Raw genomic sequence first — 16,979 nt, forward strand, 5'->3', positions numbered from 1 at the left:
ACAATGACAGAAAGAGCAAATCAGATCATGCCACAGCCCTGCTCAAAACCTTCTCGAGGTTTCCAGCTCATAAAATATTTAAGTTTCAACGTCTTCTCTCATCTCTTACACACCTCCTTCCCATGTGCATGGGCTGCCCCCTCCCTTCCAAAGTTTCCTCCTCAGGTAAAAGCAGGCTCTCTCCCATGATTCCTCCATCCTCTTTCTGCCTCCTCACATTGCTTCATTTTCCCCGCAGCTGTAATTAGTTTCTGAAGTTGCCTGGTTTGCCAGCATCCAGAACGGGGCCTAACACACAACTGAGACTCTAATACTAGTTTAATGAATAAGAGCAAATAAGAAGTAGAAAGAAAGTAGTCTGGAACACTGCAAACTTCTCTGAACTGGTTTCTATGAACCAAGTGAACAAAATTATGGAGCTAAAATTGTTCAGACTCAGGAACAAGGTATATTGGTTCTCACCTCTCCACCACATTTCACCACAGAGAATACCACCAAAAAAATTTTTTTTAATTTAAGCACATTTTTAATTTGACCATCCAACAGAGGAGATTTTTATTTTTCTCTATTGCCGTCTAGTCTTGGTCCACATGCATACATTCCTGCACTTATCATGCACGTTAAATTTTTAAAAAATTCATTTCTGTTTTAAATATAACATAAAAACCAAAAAGTACAAGAAATACAAACTTGGGGTTCTGTCTTCTTCACTTAACAATATCAAATTTTGCTTTTACTGCACAGTTTTCATAATCATAATTTTTAACAACCGCCCAATACTCCACTGAAATTTAATACCTTAATGTGTTCAGTCACTACCTTACTGGTACACAAGCTATTCCTCTACTTCAGTACTATAAGTAAGGCTTTAACAGAGCCCTTTATGCCTATAGCTTATTGTTTTCTTGTGAATTATTTCCTTAGAAAGATTCCTGAGAAAATAAAAAAGCAAGCATATTTTAATATCTCTTGATATGTATTGCCAGGTTGCTTTCCACAGAAGTTGGTATAATGGCCCTTCAAAGCTATATGACTTAACACACCATAACTGGTACAGGACCCAAATCTCAGGTACAACCTGGGAATGTCAAAGACCTGACAAAATCTCCTTTACCTCTTTCAAAGCACCTATAGGGCTGGGTCCTGGAAAGGCAAGTATCTGACCACATGCAGGGGGTGTCCCATGGATACAGCCGATGGGACAGTACATTCAGAGGGAGAGCAGTTTCTGCCCTGGTTTTCTACTAAACACAACAGACAGATGGGTAGAAGGTAACCAGAAAATCTTCCTGTGGAGGCTCAAATAAACATGGCGGAAGGCAAAGTCTTTAGAAAAGGTGATGGATAAAACCACTGACCTAGATGATGAAGCCTAAAAGGAACAGCAAGGTTCCAAAATTCAGAAGGGGGACTTCCCTGGTGGCGCAGTGGTTAAGAATCCACCTGCCAGTGCAGGGGACACGGGTTCGAGCCCTGGTCCGCGAAGATCCCACAGTGAGTCCGCGGGCCACAAACTGAAGCCCGCGCGCCCAGAGCCCGTGCTCTGCAACAAGAGAAGCCCCTGCCATAAGAAGCCCTTGCGCCGCAACAAAGAGTAGCCACCGCTCGCCGCAACTAGAGAAAGCCCGCACGCAGCAACGGAGACCCAACACAGCCAAAAATAAATACAATAAAATAAATAAATTTAAAAATAAATAAATGAATAAAATAAAATAAAACTCAGAAGGCACCCACAGGCCCAAGGTCTCTGCTACAATCATCAGCACCTGAAAATTCTGCCTCAGTCTGGGAAGCAGCCCACCTAGAGTCAGAAATTAAGACTGGCAGAGCCGGAAGTACCCCCAGAGACCACGTAATCCAATGCCCCCATTTTACAGGGTGCTCGGTGCTGTCCCCAGCTACTCTGCGTCAGAGCCGAGGCTCCAGAGGACAGGTCTTCTGACCGCCACTGGCTCCCACCCACGGAACTGCCTGCCTTGCTAAAAAGAACCCGGGTCCTGAGCGCAGCACGCCGGGCTACTCCATTCCCACTCCCACGCGGATGCCACAGGCTGGATTCCAGCAACAGGCACCACTGCCGAACACAAAGACTTACCTTGGAAACTCAGCTCGTAGTTTTGTGAACCCGCCTGAAATGGCACAATTCCCCTGCGACAGGATAGAAACAGAGACTCCAGGTATGAAGAGTCGATGTTTGAAATGTGCTCATTGTCTTTCTAATTAAAAAAAAAAAAAAAGGTAAAGACTTCAGGGTAGGCTTTTAAGAAATTTCTACTATGATATTTTATATAACTTTATTTTAGCCGTGGAATTTGAACTGGAATGCACCCTGCCTTTCAAATCAGACTGCCAAGTTTCCTGGGTGGGACCACGTCACACCCTTCTGTAGTCTCCACCGCGGGGCTGAGAGCACGCTCTACACTGCAGAAACTGACCATACCCTTGGTGGAGGCCTAAAAAACAAAGCTCTTTGCAAGTCTTTTACACCTTCCATAAAATACGACTCAAGTGTACAGAGCAACTGGTACCCAACGTGCAGACATGATGTCTAACAGAATCCAACATCCTGCCATGAAGTAGAACATCACAGCTATCAGCCCATCACACGATGAGAAAGCACAGTTTAAAGCTGGTATGAAGGCATGTAAAACTCCAATAGGTATACTGCTGTCCAAATGAGAGTGACCTAGCCCTTCTCCTCCGGCTATAATGAAAGGGGCACCCCCAAAATGGAACGATATAATCTCCAGCCTCAAGGCACATATGATGGGTCTGAACACCAGAAAGGGAAGTAAAGGGAAGTGTGTCATCCTAGCAAGGGGGCAGACTAGGCCACCATTCCATTGTCCCCACCCTATGTCAGGGATGACAGACCAGATATAAGCCCCCAAGAGCAGGGGTTCCCAATATCTAATGGTAAGGAGTTCTTGTTCCTCGTGATCTAGAATGGAAGATGACAGCAAGATCCTGCTGGCAGCCGGTGGTGGGCAGGGGCTCCCAGTCCCTTTAATGACAGGCCAGACTCTGCAGGCTTCCGCTACATCCATCGCATTCCCCTTCCCTAATGGAAATGTCTGCAGGATGTAAAGGGGGAGAACCAGAACGAAAGCTTCCAAGGAAGGCGTCCCAGATAGAGAGGTCTCTTAGCCTGGAGAGGAACATGGTGGCACAGGAAAACTGGGTTCAAGTATTTGCACACAGTGCAAAGCAGGAATAAACTTGATGTGTTTCTGGAGGTAGAACCAGGACAAATGGGAGGAAGGAACGAGAAGGCTAACTTCAGCAGAACTTTCTGAACTACAGTCATGAACAATTACGTCATACCACAACGATGTTCGTTGCAACGGCTGCTGGGACATGTATCGGGATGATTGTAAAAGAGACTGCCATCCAGGGTGGGCAGCAGGAAACTGAGTTTCCATGATTAGATGATTCGCTGGGAAACCATATGCCTTCCTCAGACCCCAGAGAATGGCTTAAGTGGGCAAACACCTGCGAGCAAGGGTGGGGGAAGGCAGCCATCACCTCTCGGCACCCTGGATTTTTGGGGGTTTTCTTTGTTTGTGCTTTTTTTTTTTTGGCTGTACCACGCAGCTTGCAGCATCTTAGTTCCCTGACCAGGGATTGAACCCATGTCCTCAGCAGTGAAAGTGCAGCATCCTACCACTGGACCACTGGGCCCTGGGTACCCTGGTTTGATGACTTGAATCTCTGCCTTAATTTCCCATCCCCAAAGTCCTGTACCCCTCAACTGCCTGCTCAGCTCTGCAGAACCCTGTTCCTGGCTGGAAGGAATCTGCAAACTCTAGGTCAAAGCCTTTCAAACTTGAATGTAAATGCAAATCACCCAGATCTTGTTAAAATTTGCATAATGATTCAGGGGAAGTGGGGGAAGAGTTCTGGAGCCTGCATTTTTTTAAAGTTAATTAATTAATTTTATTTTTGGCTGCATTGGGTCTTCGTTGCTGCAAGCGGGCTTTCTCTAGTTGTGGCGAGCTGGGGCTACTCTTCCTTGCGGTGCACAGGCTTCTCATTGCCGTGGCTTCTCTTGTTGCGGAGCATGGGTTCGAGGTGTGTGGGCTCAGTAGTTGTGGCTCGCAGGCTTAGTTGCTCTAGAGCACAGGCTCAGTAGTTGTGGCGCACGGGCTCAGTTGCTCCGCAGCACGTGGGATCTTCCCGGATCAGGGATCAAACCCGTGCCCACTGCATTGGCAGGCAGGTTCCTAACCACTGTGCCACCAGGGAAGCCCCAGAGCCTGCATTTTGAACATCTCCCAGATGACACTGACATTGCTGGTCTGCAGACCTGACTTTGACCAGCAAGGCTTTAGGGTCCATTCAGCCATATTCACTAGAACTTTCTTTGACAATGGAAATTTCTCTGTGTTGTCCTATACGGTAGCCACGAGCCACATGTGGCTGCTGGGACAGCTGCTGGTAGAGCACTTAAAGTGTGACTAGTGTGACAACAACTGATTCTTAATTTTATTTAAGTTTAACTAATTTAAGTTTAAAATTAAATAGCCCCAGAGACATCGCTTTGGGAAAGATCCCCAGTGTTCTTCTTCCTTGCTGCAAGTAATAAATCCTTCCTTCTCTGGGGGAAAAAAAAAAAATTAAATAGCCACATATGGCTAGTGGTTGGCATACCGGACAGAACGAGGCCATTAAGTCAGTGTCTGAGCATCTGCACAGCCTCTCATGGTTCACGGGGACATTCCTCTGGCTCTGCCCTCACTGTACTCCAGTTCTGAATGGGTGAGTGAATGAATGAATGAATGGTAGAGCCTTCAATTATGCATTCTCCCAGAAGACTTGAATTTATACCTCAGTTTCAGTTACCAGGTCTCGGCTTTTGTCTTGTGCCTACATGTTTGCCTTGATCTCGGCTTTCTAGAGCTATGGCTTGCCCTTGTCCTGGGCAATTCCCTCAGGTCATGGACTCCTGCCCCAAAAGGCCAGCTTTCACAGCTACTAAGCTTGGCTATCTGCTGGTAAACATCTTGAGGGTCTGGATCTGCACCCCCTGACTGATGCAAAGCCCATGACTGCTACCTGGCTCTGCCCTCCAGTCACTCCTGCTGTAACTCCATCCTGCACCATTGCTGCCCACCATCCTCTCCTGGTCCACCATCCATGGAGGTACAAGTCCTGGTTAAGCACCTGAACTGCCATATATCAATTCTACCTTCCAGAGGGTTCACTGTCAAACATATGCATCTACCCTTTGTTGGCAAAAGTTTCTATTTCTCCCAGTTCCTACCAGAGAGGTTCCTAACCCGGAAATCTCAGTTGCCCAACTCTTTTTTTTTTTAACAACTTCATTGGAGTATAATTGCTTTACAATGGTGTGTTAGTTTCTGCTTTATAACAAAGTGAATCAGCTATACATATATGCGCAACTCTTATTAAAAATTCAGTTGCAAGAAATAAAAACCGTAGGGCTCTGTCTGAAAGCTATTCAGTCCACTCTTTTCTCTAAATATTCTAACCTGTACACTGGATCAAACCAGGTCATCAAACAGCTGTAAACTTGGACCATAATACATAATACACTGAACTATGAAAGAAACCAGGCTGCAACTTATGTTTGTGTTTCAGATCTCCCGGTACCACCATTTTTATTTTACTTGGATGACCAGCAAGGAAAACACCAAACCCAGGGCCTGTTTTCCCGTCCTTCCTTTCTTTTTTTTTTTTTTTTTCTTTTATAACAGAAGTGCCCACTCAATTTATATAATGATGGGTCTAACTAATATGAGACAGTAAGAGTTTATTCACATCCTCAAAGAACACATTCCATTTCTTACAACAGACAAGTGCCACAGATTCAATGACTATAACGTTTTTTGTGTTCGTAGGTAGAAAGTTACATTCTAGAACTGTGCATTTAACACAGACTGAATATCCCAGGGAGAACTTCATATTAAAGAAGTTTTATCAGGAAGTTTCTTGATGTTTTACTAGGGGACATGAGTGACAGGACCTGTGTAAATTTAAATATGATCTTTTACCCCTTAAAGTTCCTTTTGGTCTCTGGGATCATGATGTCACTAGAATACAAATATTTTCTAACCCTTCTGCCCTATCTTACTGAAAATTGCAAGTATTTGACATAAGAACCATTGAGACCTATAGTTTACTATTTTAATTTCATTTCGTTTCGTTTCGTTTTATTTAATTATTTTATTTAATAACCAAGGCTAAAGAATTTGAGTTTATAATTTCTATTTCCACAGGCACCTCACGGAATCACCTTTATGGAACTGCACTTTGACACCATCCTCGGCTTAAATATAAAAAGAGCCCGTACGAAGTTAAATATCACAGGGGTTTTCACGCCGAGGTGCTTGATAGGTCACCGCAGGAGGGGAAAGCAAAGAGCCCTGAGCCCCGTCCTCTTTGCACAGGGCACCTCTGCTTCACCCTAGTTCGCTCATTTAGGTTCTGTGAAAGATTGTTTGATAGCATGTATCTGCCGCTAAGACCACTGGGAAACCGCCATGTACTGCACGGATGGTGGGACCAAGGTTGAGGACCTCACTCACCACAGCACACAAGGTCCCCTCTGTGTGGCCCCGTAGGAGACCCTTTTCTCAGGCCTCACTAACAGAGAAAAAGCCGTGCTTCTCCTGAGTAACTGGAATGGTCTTTTCATGGAGGCACAGGGGACCATATAACATAGTGTTTCTTTGCTTGCTTTGACAGCTAGGGAGCGCAGAGCCATATGTGTAGCCCGTCCACTTCTAACCCTAGAGAATCCGACGCTGGCATTTCCTCGTCCCTACTTTGGCTTCATTTCCATCTCTTGCTTTTCTTTTCTCTTTCTCATCACTCTGATTTCATTGCCTACTTAAGCTCACTCCCTCCCTCTCTCTCTCTCTCTCTCTCTAATCCTATGAACCAAAGGAAAGAAAGGATACTAGACAGAAGCTCTGCTTATCTAAACTTCTCTCCCGAGAGGCATGGACATATATGCACTACCAAACGTAAAATAGCTAGCTAGTGGGAAGCAGCCGCATAGCACAGGGAGATCAGCTCGGTGCCTTGTGACCACCTAGAGGGGTGGGATAGGGAGGGTGGGAGGGAGACGTAAGAGGGAGGAGATATGGGGATGTATGTATATGTATAGCTGATTCACTGTTATAAAGCAGAAACTAACACACCACTGTAAAGTAATTCTACTCCAATAAAGATATTTTAAAAAATTAAATTAAATTAAATTAAAAAAAATAAACTTCTCTCCCTTTACTATGTCCCTGTGCGGGTAAGTCTAGAATCTTCTAGTCCATCTGAATCCAGACTCTGACTGCATCCTAGTAACCATCTGTATCAGTCTTCTGATTTCTCAGTCCTGCCTCCTCTTCTGGCTGAAAGCAGTAGTCTCTGTACATTTATGTACTAGTACATAGAAAGCTAGCTCAAGGTTCCAGCCCAGGCCCCGATAGCAAGGAAAGAAGGATATTGGCTGGCTCATGGATCAAGGAGTTCCTTAAAAATAATTATAATTTTTTATGATGCAATCGGAGTCCATGCTTGCTGAGCATCATGTAAAAAAGCACCACTTCCTCTACCATGTCCATGCTCCACGGGTAACCACGTGGGTGTCAGACACTGTACTACTAGTTTCTTCTAAAGTTGGCAAGTTTATACAAGAGCGTCCACCAGGAGGAGTGGTACCCACCTTCTCTCCATATTGAACCCATTTGTCATATCCATTTCTCCAGTACCAAATCCATTTTGTGGTGAAGAGAGAACCGGCCGGCATCGTGACAGATGAAGGCGTGGAGAGACGTCGGATGGGTTTATAATCACAAGTCATCTTCTGGAAACTGATTTTATAATTTCCAATAGAAATGCTGAGAGGGAAAAGTTTAGTGTTAACAAAATGCTTCACTGAAACAAAATGCTTCTGTTTTCTACACTCTGGTCTTCCCTAATAAGAGGATAGAATTAAACCTTGAGAGCTGAAAGGGATCTTTGAATTTCCCTTATACAGCTTTCGGTCTTACACATAAAAGAAAAAACTGAACTACAGAGAGGTAATGTAACCTGCCTGCCCCACATATTCAACGGTGTCACAGAATGTGTTCTTCCCTCAAAAAATATCCCCCATAGACAACTGTGCCCACACAAAACAATGGATTGGCTCAATGTTTGTTAGAAAGTCAGTTAGAAACTCACAGTAGGTCAGTTTTTTTCAATTATTATTCAAATAGTTATCAAAGTGTGGTCCAAGACCTTTTCGGGAGCCAGCAAGGTCACAGTTATTTTCATAATGATATTAAGACATCACCTGTCTTTTTCACCTTCCTACCCTCACAGGTGCACAATGGAGTTTTCCAGAGGCTACATGATGTTTGATTTCATAATAAAGAGATTTGCAAAAATATATAACAATTTCAGTCTTCTCAGTGAATTTGGTTTTGTTTTGTTTTGGAAAAGTTATTTTTATAGTTTTACTTATATACAGTTATATATGCATATAACTATATATAAGTTGGATATATAATTATCAAAAAATGTTATGTTAACATGAATGAGTTTATTATTGTTATTTTTAATGTATCAGTAAATATTTAATTTTTCTCAGTTGTGATTTTTAATATGGTAAATATAAATAGCTATAATCCACATAAACAGAAGTTCTTTGGGATCCTCAATACATTTTAAGACTCTATAGGGCTCCTGAGACCAAAAAGTTTAAGAGTTACTGCTCTATGAAACACCTCCTAGATCAGTGATGTTCAACCAGGAGCGATTTTGTGACCCAGGGAACATTTAACAATGTCGAAAAACGTTTTTGTTTATCACAACTGGCATGCAGTGGGTGGAAGCCAGGAATGATGCTAAACTGCCCTCCCCCCCCGAACAAATAATTATCTGGTCCCAAAAGTCAATAGCGCTAAGGTTGAAAAACACTGCTTCAGATATACCTGGGGGGAGAAATACACCTAGAAGCAAAACAGCTGACGCCACCCTCTAGTGGCAAAAGGTTGCAACACAGAATCTCCACCAAAAATTCACTAAATTTGCAGACGACGACACATCCATATTTTTCCCCCCAAAGAATGTCCTTGTAAAACAGGATGCAGCTTATAAATATGGTCATGGGTGGTATCACCCATATCAGCCCTAATAGAAGCAGAAATATAACGTAGCCTCTTAGAAATCTCCAGGGTAGAGGAAATAGCGAACACGGAGGAAGGTATAAAATGCTAAAGTATACAACAAAATCCTGCCCTAGAACGATGTGAAATGACTCAAATCATTTTCTCAAACTATGAAATTAAGTCAAAGCTCTTCTGAGCTCATCATTTAGTACTTGTAATAGTCCTACGATGAGCTGATAGGAATACAAACCGACCGACGCATTGTGTTGTTCTGCGGGACACACTGACAAATATTAACTAAACACATATTTGTGTCCCTGTTTCTTTCACCTGAGTTAGCAAATACTCCCAGAGTCCCTTGTAATAGCCAGGCTCTGAGTGACTTCAAAACTGCCCCACTTATGTATTTTTCTTCATTAACTCAGCAGGCATTATGCCATTTTTATCTCAAGAGTTAACCTGAATGGGATTCTGAAGGAAAACTGCTTTTTCTTCTTCCCATAAGCATAGCACTGGGCTTTCTTCTGATGATATTGTGCATCTCACAAGCCAGACCGGCCACCAACTTACTTGCAGACTTGGGGGTCACAAAAGGCCTTCTCTATATCCTCCATGAACGGGAGGTCCATCCAGGTGTTTTCAAGTAACATCTGCCACCGGTAGGGCAGGTGGAAGTGAACTTTGTTGCACCTCTCTAAAAAGACAGAAGAGAAGTCTCAGCGATTCGGCCAAGTTCACTGCTGACTCTCCCCATCCTTTCATGGCCCACCTTTCCCATCCTGCCCTGCAGGCACATTTCCCAGCTACACCTGTGCTCATGCTGGCCCCTACCTGCATTGCCCCAAACTCCAGGTTCCATTATTACCCATGGAGACTCATCAGAAAACAAAATTCTCTGCTCCCCAAAAAGCCATGTTACCCACATGGAAATCTGAGATCATTATAAATTTACAGTTACCCTTTCTGCACCCCACACGTGGATTTACTGAGACAAACTGCTCTCCAGCATAGGCAACTGCTTTTGTGTTTCCTTGAAGCCCTGACCTAAAATTCATCTCTCCCAGAAGAATTCCCTCACTAATCTCGTGCTCTTCTGAACTGACTTGTGTTTTGTATTCATTCCCTCAGCCAGTGCTCGGGACTCAGTTTGTCCTTTATTTACGTATTTACTCATTTTACGCAGTTTTCTAATTTGTGCATGTTTTGTTTGTTTGTTTTTCGCAGCACCGCGCAGCTTGTGGGATCTCAGTTCCCCGACCAGGGATGGAACCCGGGCCCCCGGCAGTGAGAGTGCGAAGTCCTAACCACTGCCAGGGAGCCAGGGAGCTCCCAAATTTGTGGCTGTTTTGATGCCCCATCTTAACAACAAACTCATTGAAAAAAGGCCTGCATCATTGTTTAGCTTACTTCTCCCTTGCTTCACTGGCAGAGGGCTGGGCATGAAAAAGATGACCATTCAATGAATGCTTGCTGAAGAATGAATTAATGTTAGAAGTCCATAATACAGGAGTACAGAAAACAGTTCTATTTTTCACAATTTGCATTATGTTTCAACCGTTTTGAAATGTCTAAAAGATGTGTTACTACTTTAGAATAAAAAGAGGCAGGCTTAGACATCACAAGGAAATCCAGAGTGGCACTGCCTGGGATTTGGCTGACTCAAAAAGTATAACCTTCCTCACACCCATTAGAACGGCTGCTATAAACAAACAAACAAACAAATTAACAAGTGTTGGCAAGGATGTGGAGAAACTGCAACCCTCGTGCATTGCTGGTGAAAATATAAAATGCTACAGCCGCTATGGAAAACTGTGTGGCAGTTCCTCAAAAACTTAAACATACATTTACCATATAATCCAGCAATTCCACTCGTGGGTATATACCCAAAAGAACTGAAAGCAAATCTCAAACAGTTACTTGTACACCTGTGTTCATAGCAGCATTATACACAACAGCCAAAGGGAGAAGCAACTCAAGCGCCCATCAATGGATGAATGGATAAACAAAATGTGATAGAATACAATGGAATCGTATTCAGCCTTAAAAAGGAAGGAAATTCTCCCAACGGCTACAACGTGGATAAACCTTGAGGACACTGTACTAAGTGAAATAAGCCAGTGTCTGAAAAAGACAAATACTGTGTGAGTTCATTCATACGAGGGTCGTAGAGAAGTCATACTTATAGACAGAAACCAAAATGGCGGCTGCCAGGGGCTTCCCTGCCAGAAGTGGGAAAGGAGGAGTTGTTGTTTAATGGGTACAGAGTCTCAGTTTTACAAGATAAAAAGAATTCTGGAGGTTGGTTGTGCAACAATACGAATGTAATGAACCCTACTGAGCTGTACACTTAAAAATATTTAAGATGGTAAAATCTGTTATGTGTATTTTACCATAATTAAAAAGAAAATATTTTAAAGTTAAAGATTTTTGATTTAGGGAACGCAGGGCAGACTCTCCTCTTCAGACACAAGGTGAATGCGTCTAAGACCACTAGGTAATCAAGCAAATGAATCAGACATGATGCCTAGGCCTGGGGTGGAGGCATGAAAGGGAAAGAGCGGTGTAAGAGTGAGAGGGCAGCTCTGTGTCCCAAGCAGCCCTGTGGGAAACATTTCTGCAGGAATCCTGGTGGGAGGCAACAGTGTGGACAGGGGTGGCTCATTGACTGCAACGACACACAAGATGTCGGTCGTGTAGAGCACGGGTCCCTCAGTACACACGTTGAGGGGCGACTAGAGCCCACGGCCCAGAAGAGAGGCAATGCCTAAATCATGACAGGACACAAACTTTGAAAATGTGTCTGCTAGGATACTTTTGTTTGCTTTTTGTGTGCAAAAAGATGGGTCCCTGAGTAAGCGTAACAGATCACCTAAAACTGAATTGTAAAAGGAGAACGTATATATCATGCAGTGGTGAAGTGGGTGGTTTGTGCATCTGCGAAATGGGTTAACAACAGAACCTAGGGTTGATGTGAAGTTTAAAGAAGATGAATGTAAGATTCTTAGCACTGCACCGGACACACAGTACACAGTAAATGTTAGCCATATTACTATTAATAAAGTTTCTGCTTCTAGAAAGTCCTTAAGTAAGTTACTCACTAAGTTGACAACCCTTATACAGATGGTCAAGACAAATTTCGTTTGAGCCATGTTCATCCCTCGTAGAACATTCGGTACTCGCAACGTCAGATACGGAATCTACAAAACAAAAGAGGATGCATGTGTGCTGACCCTAATATTTAAACCGAAAATCAAGATATCTGGTCTTACAGTGGGGAAGAATATCTGAAATGGGGGCCACGTTCAAGAAAATGCTTATGATTCATGTACTGCTGCTAATGAGAGCCTAGACATGAAAGCAAACATGAACATCTGGGGCACCTGAGAGTTATGTTTATTTCTTAAACCATAGTTGAACTATTCCTGTTCTGAATAAATGTAGCACTTATTCTATACAGTTCTAGGGTTGGTCCTTCCATCTTCATATGTCAATCTCCTCATCAGAAGTGCTCCTTAACCAAAACCGCTTTGCCCTTTAATACTGCTAAGGGACATGCAAAGAGAAACCACTAGCCCTAGCTGCTGTGCTGCAGACATGAGACATGGGGCCCCTCTCTGTCCCTCAGTGACTCACACAGAGCCCAGCCCGAGCCCTTGTTGTAATCTCGCTGGCAGGGGGAACAGACATTTGAGCAGAGTTCCGACCATGGGTCCCTTAGGCTGCAGCTCTGTTGCTTAAGGAAGGTGTAAAATGAGGGACCCTGGGCAGAGTGAGTGCCGCTCTGTGTCGGGGCAGTGGTCTCCCCATGTGTGGGCAGAACCTGGCTTGTCAGCCTCTGACTTTCAGAGCGTAACACGTCTTTCTCCCCACTGACTGCCGACGTGAAGCCCAAACGAGTGGCATCAGTTTTACCTACATCGGTAGTTTCGTCTATCACTTTACTAGAGCCATTTGGGGGCACTGTGGACAGACTAGCCCAGAATGTCTCCTCTGTGTGTTTACCATTAACAAAGGCCGTGGCCCCATCGTCGGCAGCCGTCATTTGGCCAGCGGGCTGCACATGGCTGCGAGTCACTCCGGTGTCCTGACCCCTAGGTAAAGATTTTTCTCTCTGCCAACTGGCTGTGGTTTTATGATTTAACAGTCTCACGGAAGTGGCATCTGTAGCCATGTCATCGACGTTATTATTAAAAAGCGGGAAATGCTGGCTGTCTTGATTCCCACGTCTGCCCTCCGTGTTCACGCAGTCCGAGGAAAGGATGGCCGTGCTCTTTCTGGTGGTGACGGTTTCAGGTATCTGTGGAGAACCAAGAGGCGAGAAGGAGACAGCCTGACTGGAAGAAAACAAACTCTCTCTACCAGTGTCTTGGTCATTCTGCCAGGATGCGGGGCCCTTCCACTTGGGAGCTGATGTCGAATCAAAAGTGACGTAAGTATTGCTGTGATTCCCATAGAAAAGATCCTCTGGACTGCCATTCTCTGCAAACCTCTGGCTTGCTCCCCCTTGACCGGTTCCTCCAAGATTGGACGCCGCAGACGAGCCTGAGGAAGGCGGAGGGCACTTCTGACTTCCCAAGTGCATGAACTTGTGGGCAAGATCCTTGACAGGCCCATCGTCCGGGGGAGACCCGCGGCCGGTGGGATCTGGACTGGGGGGGCAGGACCTCTGGGCAGAAGCTGCAGCAGATGGAAGAGAGTCCCCGCTGGCCCGGTCTCTGCTCTTGCTTCTGCCTCTGTGTGCCGCGTCTCTGCGATGTGAAGGAGGAGCTGGGAAAGAAAAAGCAAACAACGGAAGTTGGTGTTAACGTGACTAACTTCCCTGCCCTGTTCCGCCGCAGCTTCTCCAGGTTTGCTATCGAAGTTCTATCAAATTACTTTTGTGTGAAAATCTCGAGAAGGTGCTTATGATAATGCAGGAATCTGTCACCCTGCCAGCCCTGCAGAAAACACCACCTATGACCTAGGATAAAGGTCGAACTGACACTGGCTCTGCTTGGCTTCTCTCGTGGGACTTAGATGTAGCCCCCAAACGCCCACACTCTTAGATGGGGCTGTCCACAATTCTCTAGTTCAAGTCACTCACCGCTAGGGTAAATGGAGAGACAGACGAGTACAAATCAGGGAGGAGTTCCCCAAAATCATTTAGAGTTTGCCCATATTGTGATACAGGTGCACCTAAGTTACGGATTCATGACACATAAAACAACAACAACAAAAGAAACTACAACAGAGGTCTGATTTCACTGAAGCTTGAGAATTTTCCAGAGTCGTTCGTCCAGCCCCCCAAATGCCCAAGCTTAAATGAGTAATATCTAAAAAAGAAAAATTGGCCTCTCTCTAGAAACGTGGTAAGTCACACCCCCGGGAAGCAGACAGGAGGGAGGGGGGTGAGCATGTGTGTTCGTGAGTACGTACAAAGTGCGGTGTGCATGCGTGTGATGTTTATAAGTGGGGTGTGCTGTGCTGGGTGTGTGTGCGTGCATGAAGTGTGTGCATGTGTGTGTGTGTGTGTGTGTGATAGGCACGTGTGGTATACATGTGACGGGTGTATGTGTGTGTATGGTTGCACGCATGGTGTGTGACGTGTGTCGGTTGGTGAGATATGCATGTATGGTGTATGTGGCATGCGCAAGTGAAGTCTGTCTGTGTGGTGTGATTGCATGTGTTTGTGTGGCATGTGTGAAGTGTGTCCTGTGCATGTGTTACACATGTTGTGCGTGCGTGAAGTTTGTGTATGTGTGGGGTATGTATGTATGCAAGTGGTTGTTTTTGTGTGCATGTGGCTGGAGGCTGTGTGTGTGTGTGTGTGTGTGTGTGTGGTGTGTGAGTTGTGCTATTGTGTGTGGGAAAGAGGAGGAAGAGAGATCCTTTCTCTTCCAAACCCAGGGGGCAGCAGGAATATAGTAAAAGCAAGCATCCTCCTCCCATCAACTAAATAGATTAACTAGAAGTGACAACAAAGAAAACTCCCTCGCGCATACAACAAATTTATATTGAGAAGCTACACCAAACCCCATCCTTCCAGATATTCCCCTGTCGAGAGGGCATTGTCGTGCAGGAGAGAAAACATGAGATGTGGAATCAGAACACGCGAGCTCTGCTCCTCTCGAGTCCTCTGAGACCATGAAAACATTACTTTTCTTGATTCATAGCATTACCCTTCACTCTTCTAAAAATGATTTAAGGCTGCTCGCAATAGAACTCACTTAAGGGACTTCCCTGGTGGTGCAGTGGTTAAGAATCCACCTGCCAGAGCTCCCGAATATGACTGCCCCCAGTGCCCATGCCCCAGCGTGAGCACAGCCGCCCCAGCTCTCCAGGAGACTCTCCTAGACCAGCAGCTGTGTGGATGAAAGGCTCTTGGTGCTGCAGCCAGGAGTCAGTGCTGTGCCTCTGAGGTGGGAGAGCCAACTTCAGGACACTGGTCCACAAGAGACCTCCCAGCTCCACGTAATATCAAATGGCGAAAATCTCCCAGGGATCTCCATCTCAAAACCAACACCCAGCTTCACTCAACGACCAGCAAGCTACAGTGCTGGACATCCTATGCCAAACAACTAGCAAGACAGGAACACAGCCCCGCCCATTAGCAGAGAGGCTGCCTAAAATCACAATAAGTCCACAGACACCCCAAAACACACCACCAGATGTGGACCTGCCCACCAGAAAGTCAAGATGCAACCTCATCCACCAGAACACAGGCACTAGTCCCCTCCACCAGGAAGCCTACACAACCCACTAAACCAACTTTAGCTACTGGGGACAGACACCAAAAACAACAGGAACTACGAACCTGCAGCCTGCAAAAAGGAGACCACAAACACAGTAAGATAAGCAAAATGAGAAGACAGAAAAACACACAGCAGATGAAGGAGCAAGATAAAAACCCACCAGACCTAACAAATGAAGAGGAAATAGGCAGTCTACCTGAAAATGAATTCAGAATAATAGTAAAGATGATCCAAAATCTTGGAAATAGAATAGAGAAAATGCAAGAAACACTTAACAAGGACCTAGAAGAACTAAAGATGAAACAAGCAACGATGAACAACACAATGAATGAAATTAAAAATACTCTAGAAGGGATCAATAGCAGAATAACTGAGGCAGAAGAACGGATAAGTGACCTGGAATATAAAATAGTGGAAATAACTACTGCAGAGCAGAATAAAGAAAAAAGAATGAAAAGAACTGAGGACAGTCTCAGAGACCTCTGGGACAACATTAAATGCACCAACATTCGAATTATAGGGGTTCCAGAAGAAGAAGAGAAAAAGAAAGGGACTGAGAAAATATTTGAAGAGATTAGAGTTGAAAACTTCCCTAATATGGGAAAGGAAATAGTTAATCAGGTGCAGGAAGCACAGAGAGTCCCATACAGGATAAATCCAAGGAGAAACACGCCAAGACACATATTAATCAAACTGTTAGAAATTAAATACAAAGAAAACATATTAAAAGCAGCAAGGGAAAAACAACAAATAACACACAAGGGAATCCCCATAAGGTTAACAGCTGATCTTTGAGCAGAAACTCTGCAAGCCAGAAGGGACTGGCAGGACATATTTAAAGTGATGAAGGAGAAAAACCTACAACCAAGATTACTCTACCCAGCAAGGATCTCATTCAGATTTGATGGAGAAATTAAAACTTTACACACAAGCAAAAGCTGAGAGAGTTCAACACCACCAAACCAGCTTTACAACAAATGCTAAAGGAACTTCTCTAGGCAAGAAACACAAGAGAAGGAAAAGACCTACAAAAACAAACCCAAAACAATTAAGAAAATGGGAATAGGAACATACATATCGATAATTACCTTAAATGTAAATGGATTAAATGCTCCCACCAAAAGACACAGACTGG

General features: G+C 44.4%; 1 protein-coding gene across 1 annotated transcript in view; it reads right to left on the minus strand.

Moving 5' to 3' along the window:
• Positions 1-16,979, minus strand: part of ZC3HAV1 (zinc finger CCCH-type containing, antiviral 1) — a 67,489-nt gene that overhangs the window by 17,373 nt on the left and 33,137 nt on the right. Inside the window, exons 4-8 of the mRNA XM_067747145.1 lie at positions 13,116-13,880; positions 12,212-12,310; positions 9,684-9,807; positions 7,685-7,859; positions 2,096-2,216 (exon numbers count right to left, since the gene is read on the minus strand). Of these exons, the coding sequence (XP_067603246.1) occupies positions 2,096-2,216; positions 7,685-7,859; positions 9,684-9,807; positions 12,212-12,310; positions 13,116-13,880 (1,284 nt within the window). The remainder of the gene's footprint in view (positions 1-2,095; positions 2,217-7,684; positions 7,860-9,683; positions 9,808-12,211; positions 12,311-13,115; positions 13,881-16,979) is intronic.

This window comes from Pseudorca crassidens, chromosome 8, assembly GCF_039906515.1.
Source record: "Pseudorca crassidens isolate mPseCra1 chromosome 8, mPseCra1.hap1, whole genome shotgun sequence".
NCBI classification, from domain to species: domain Eukaryota; kingdom Metazoa; phylum Chordata; class Mammalia; order Artiodactyla; family Delphinidae; genus Pseudorca; species Pseudorca crassidens.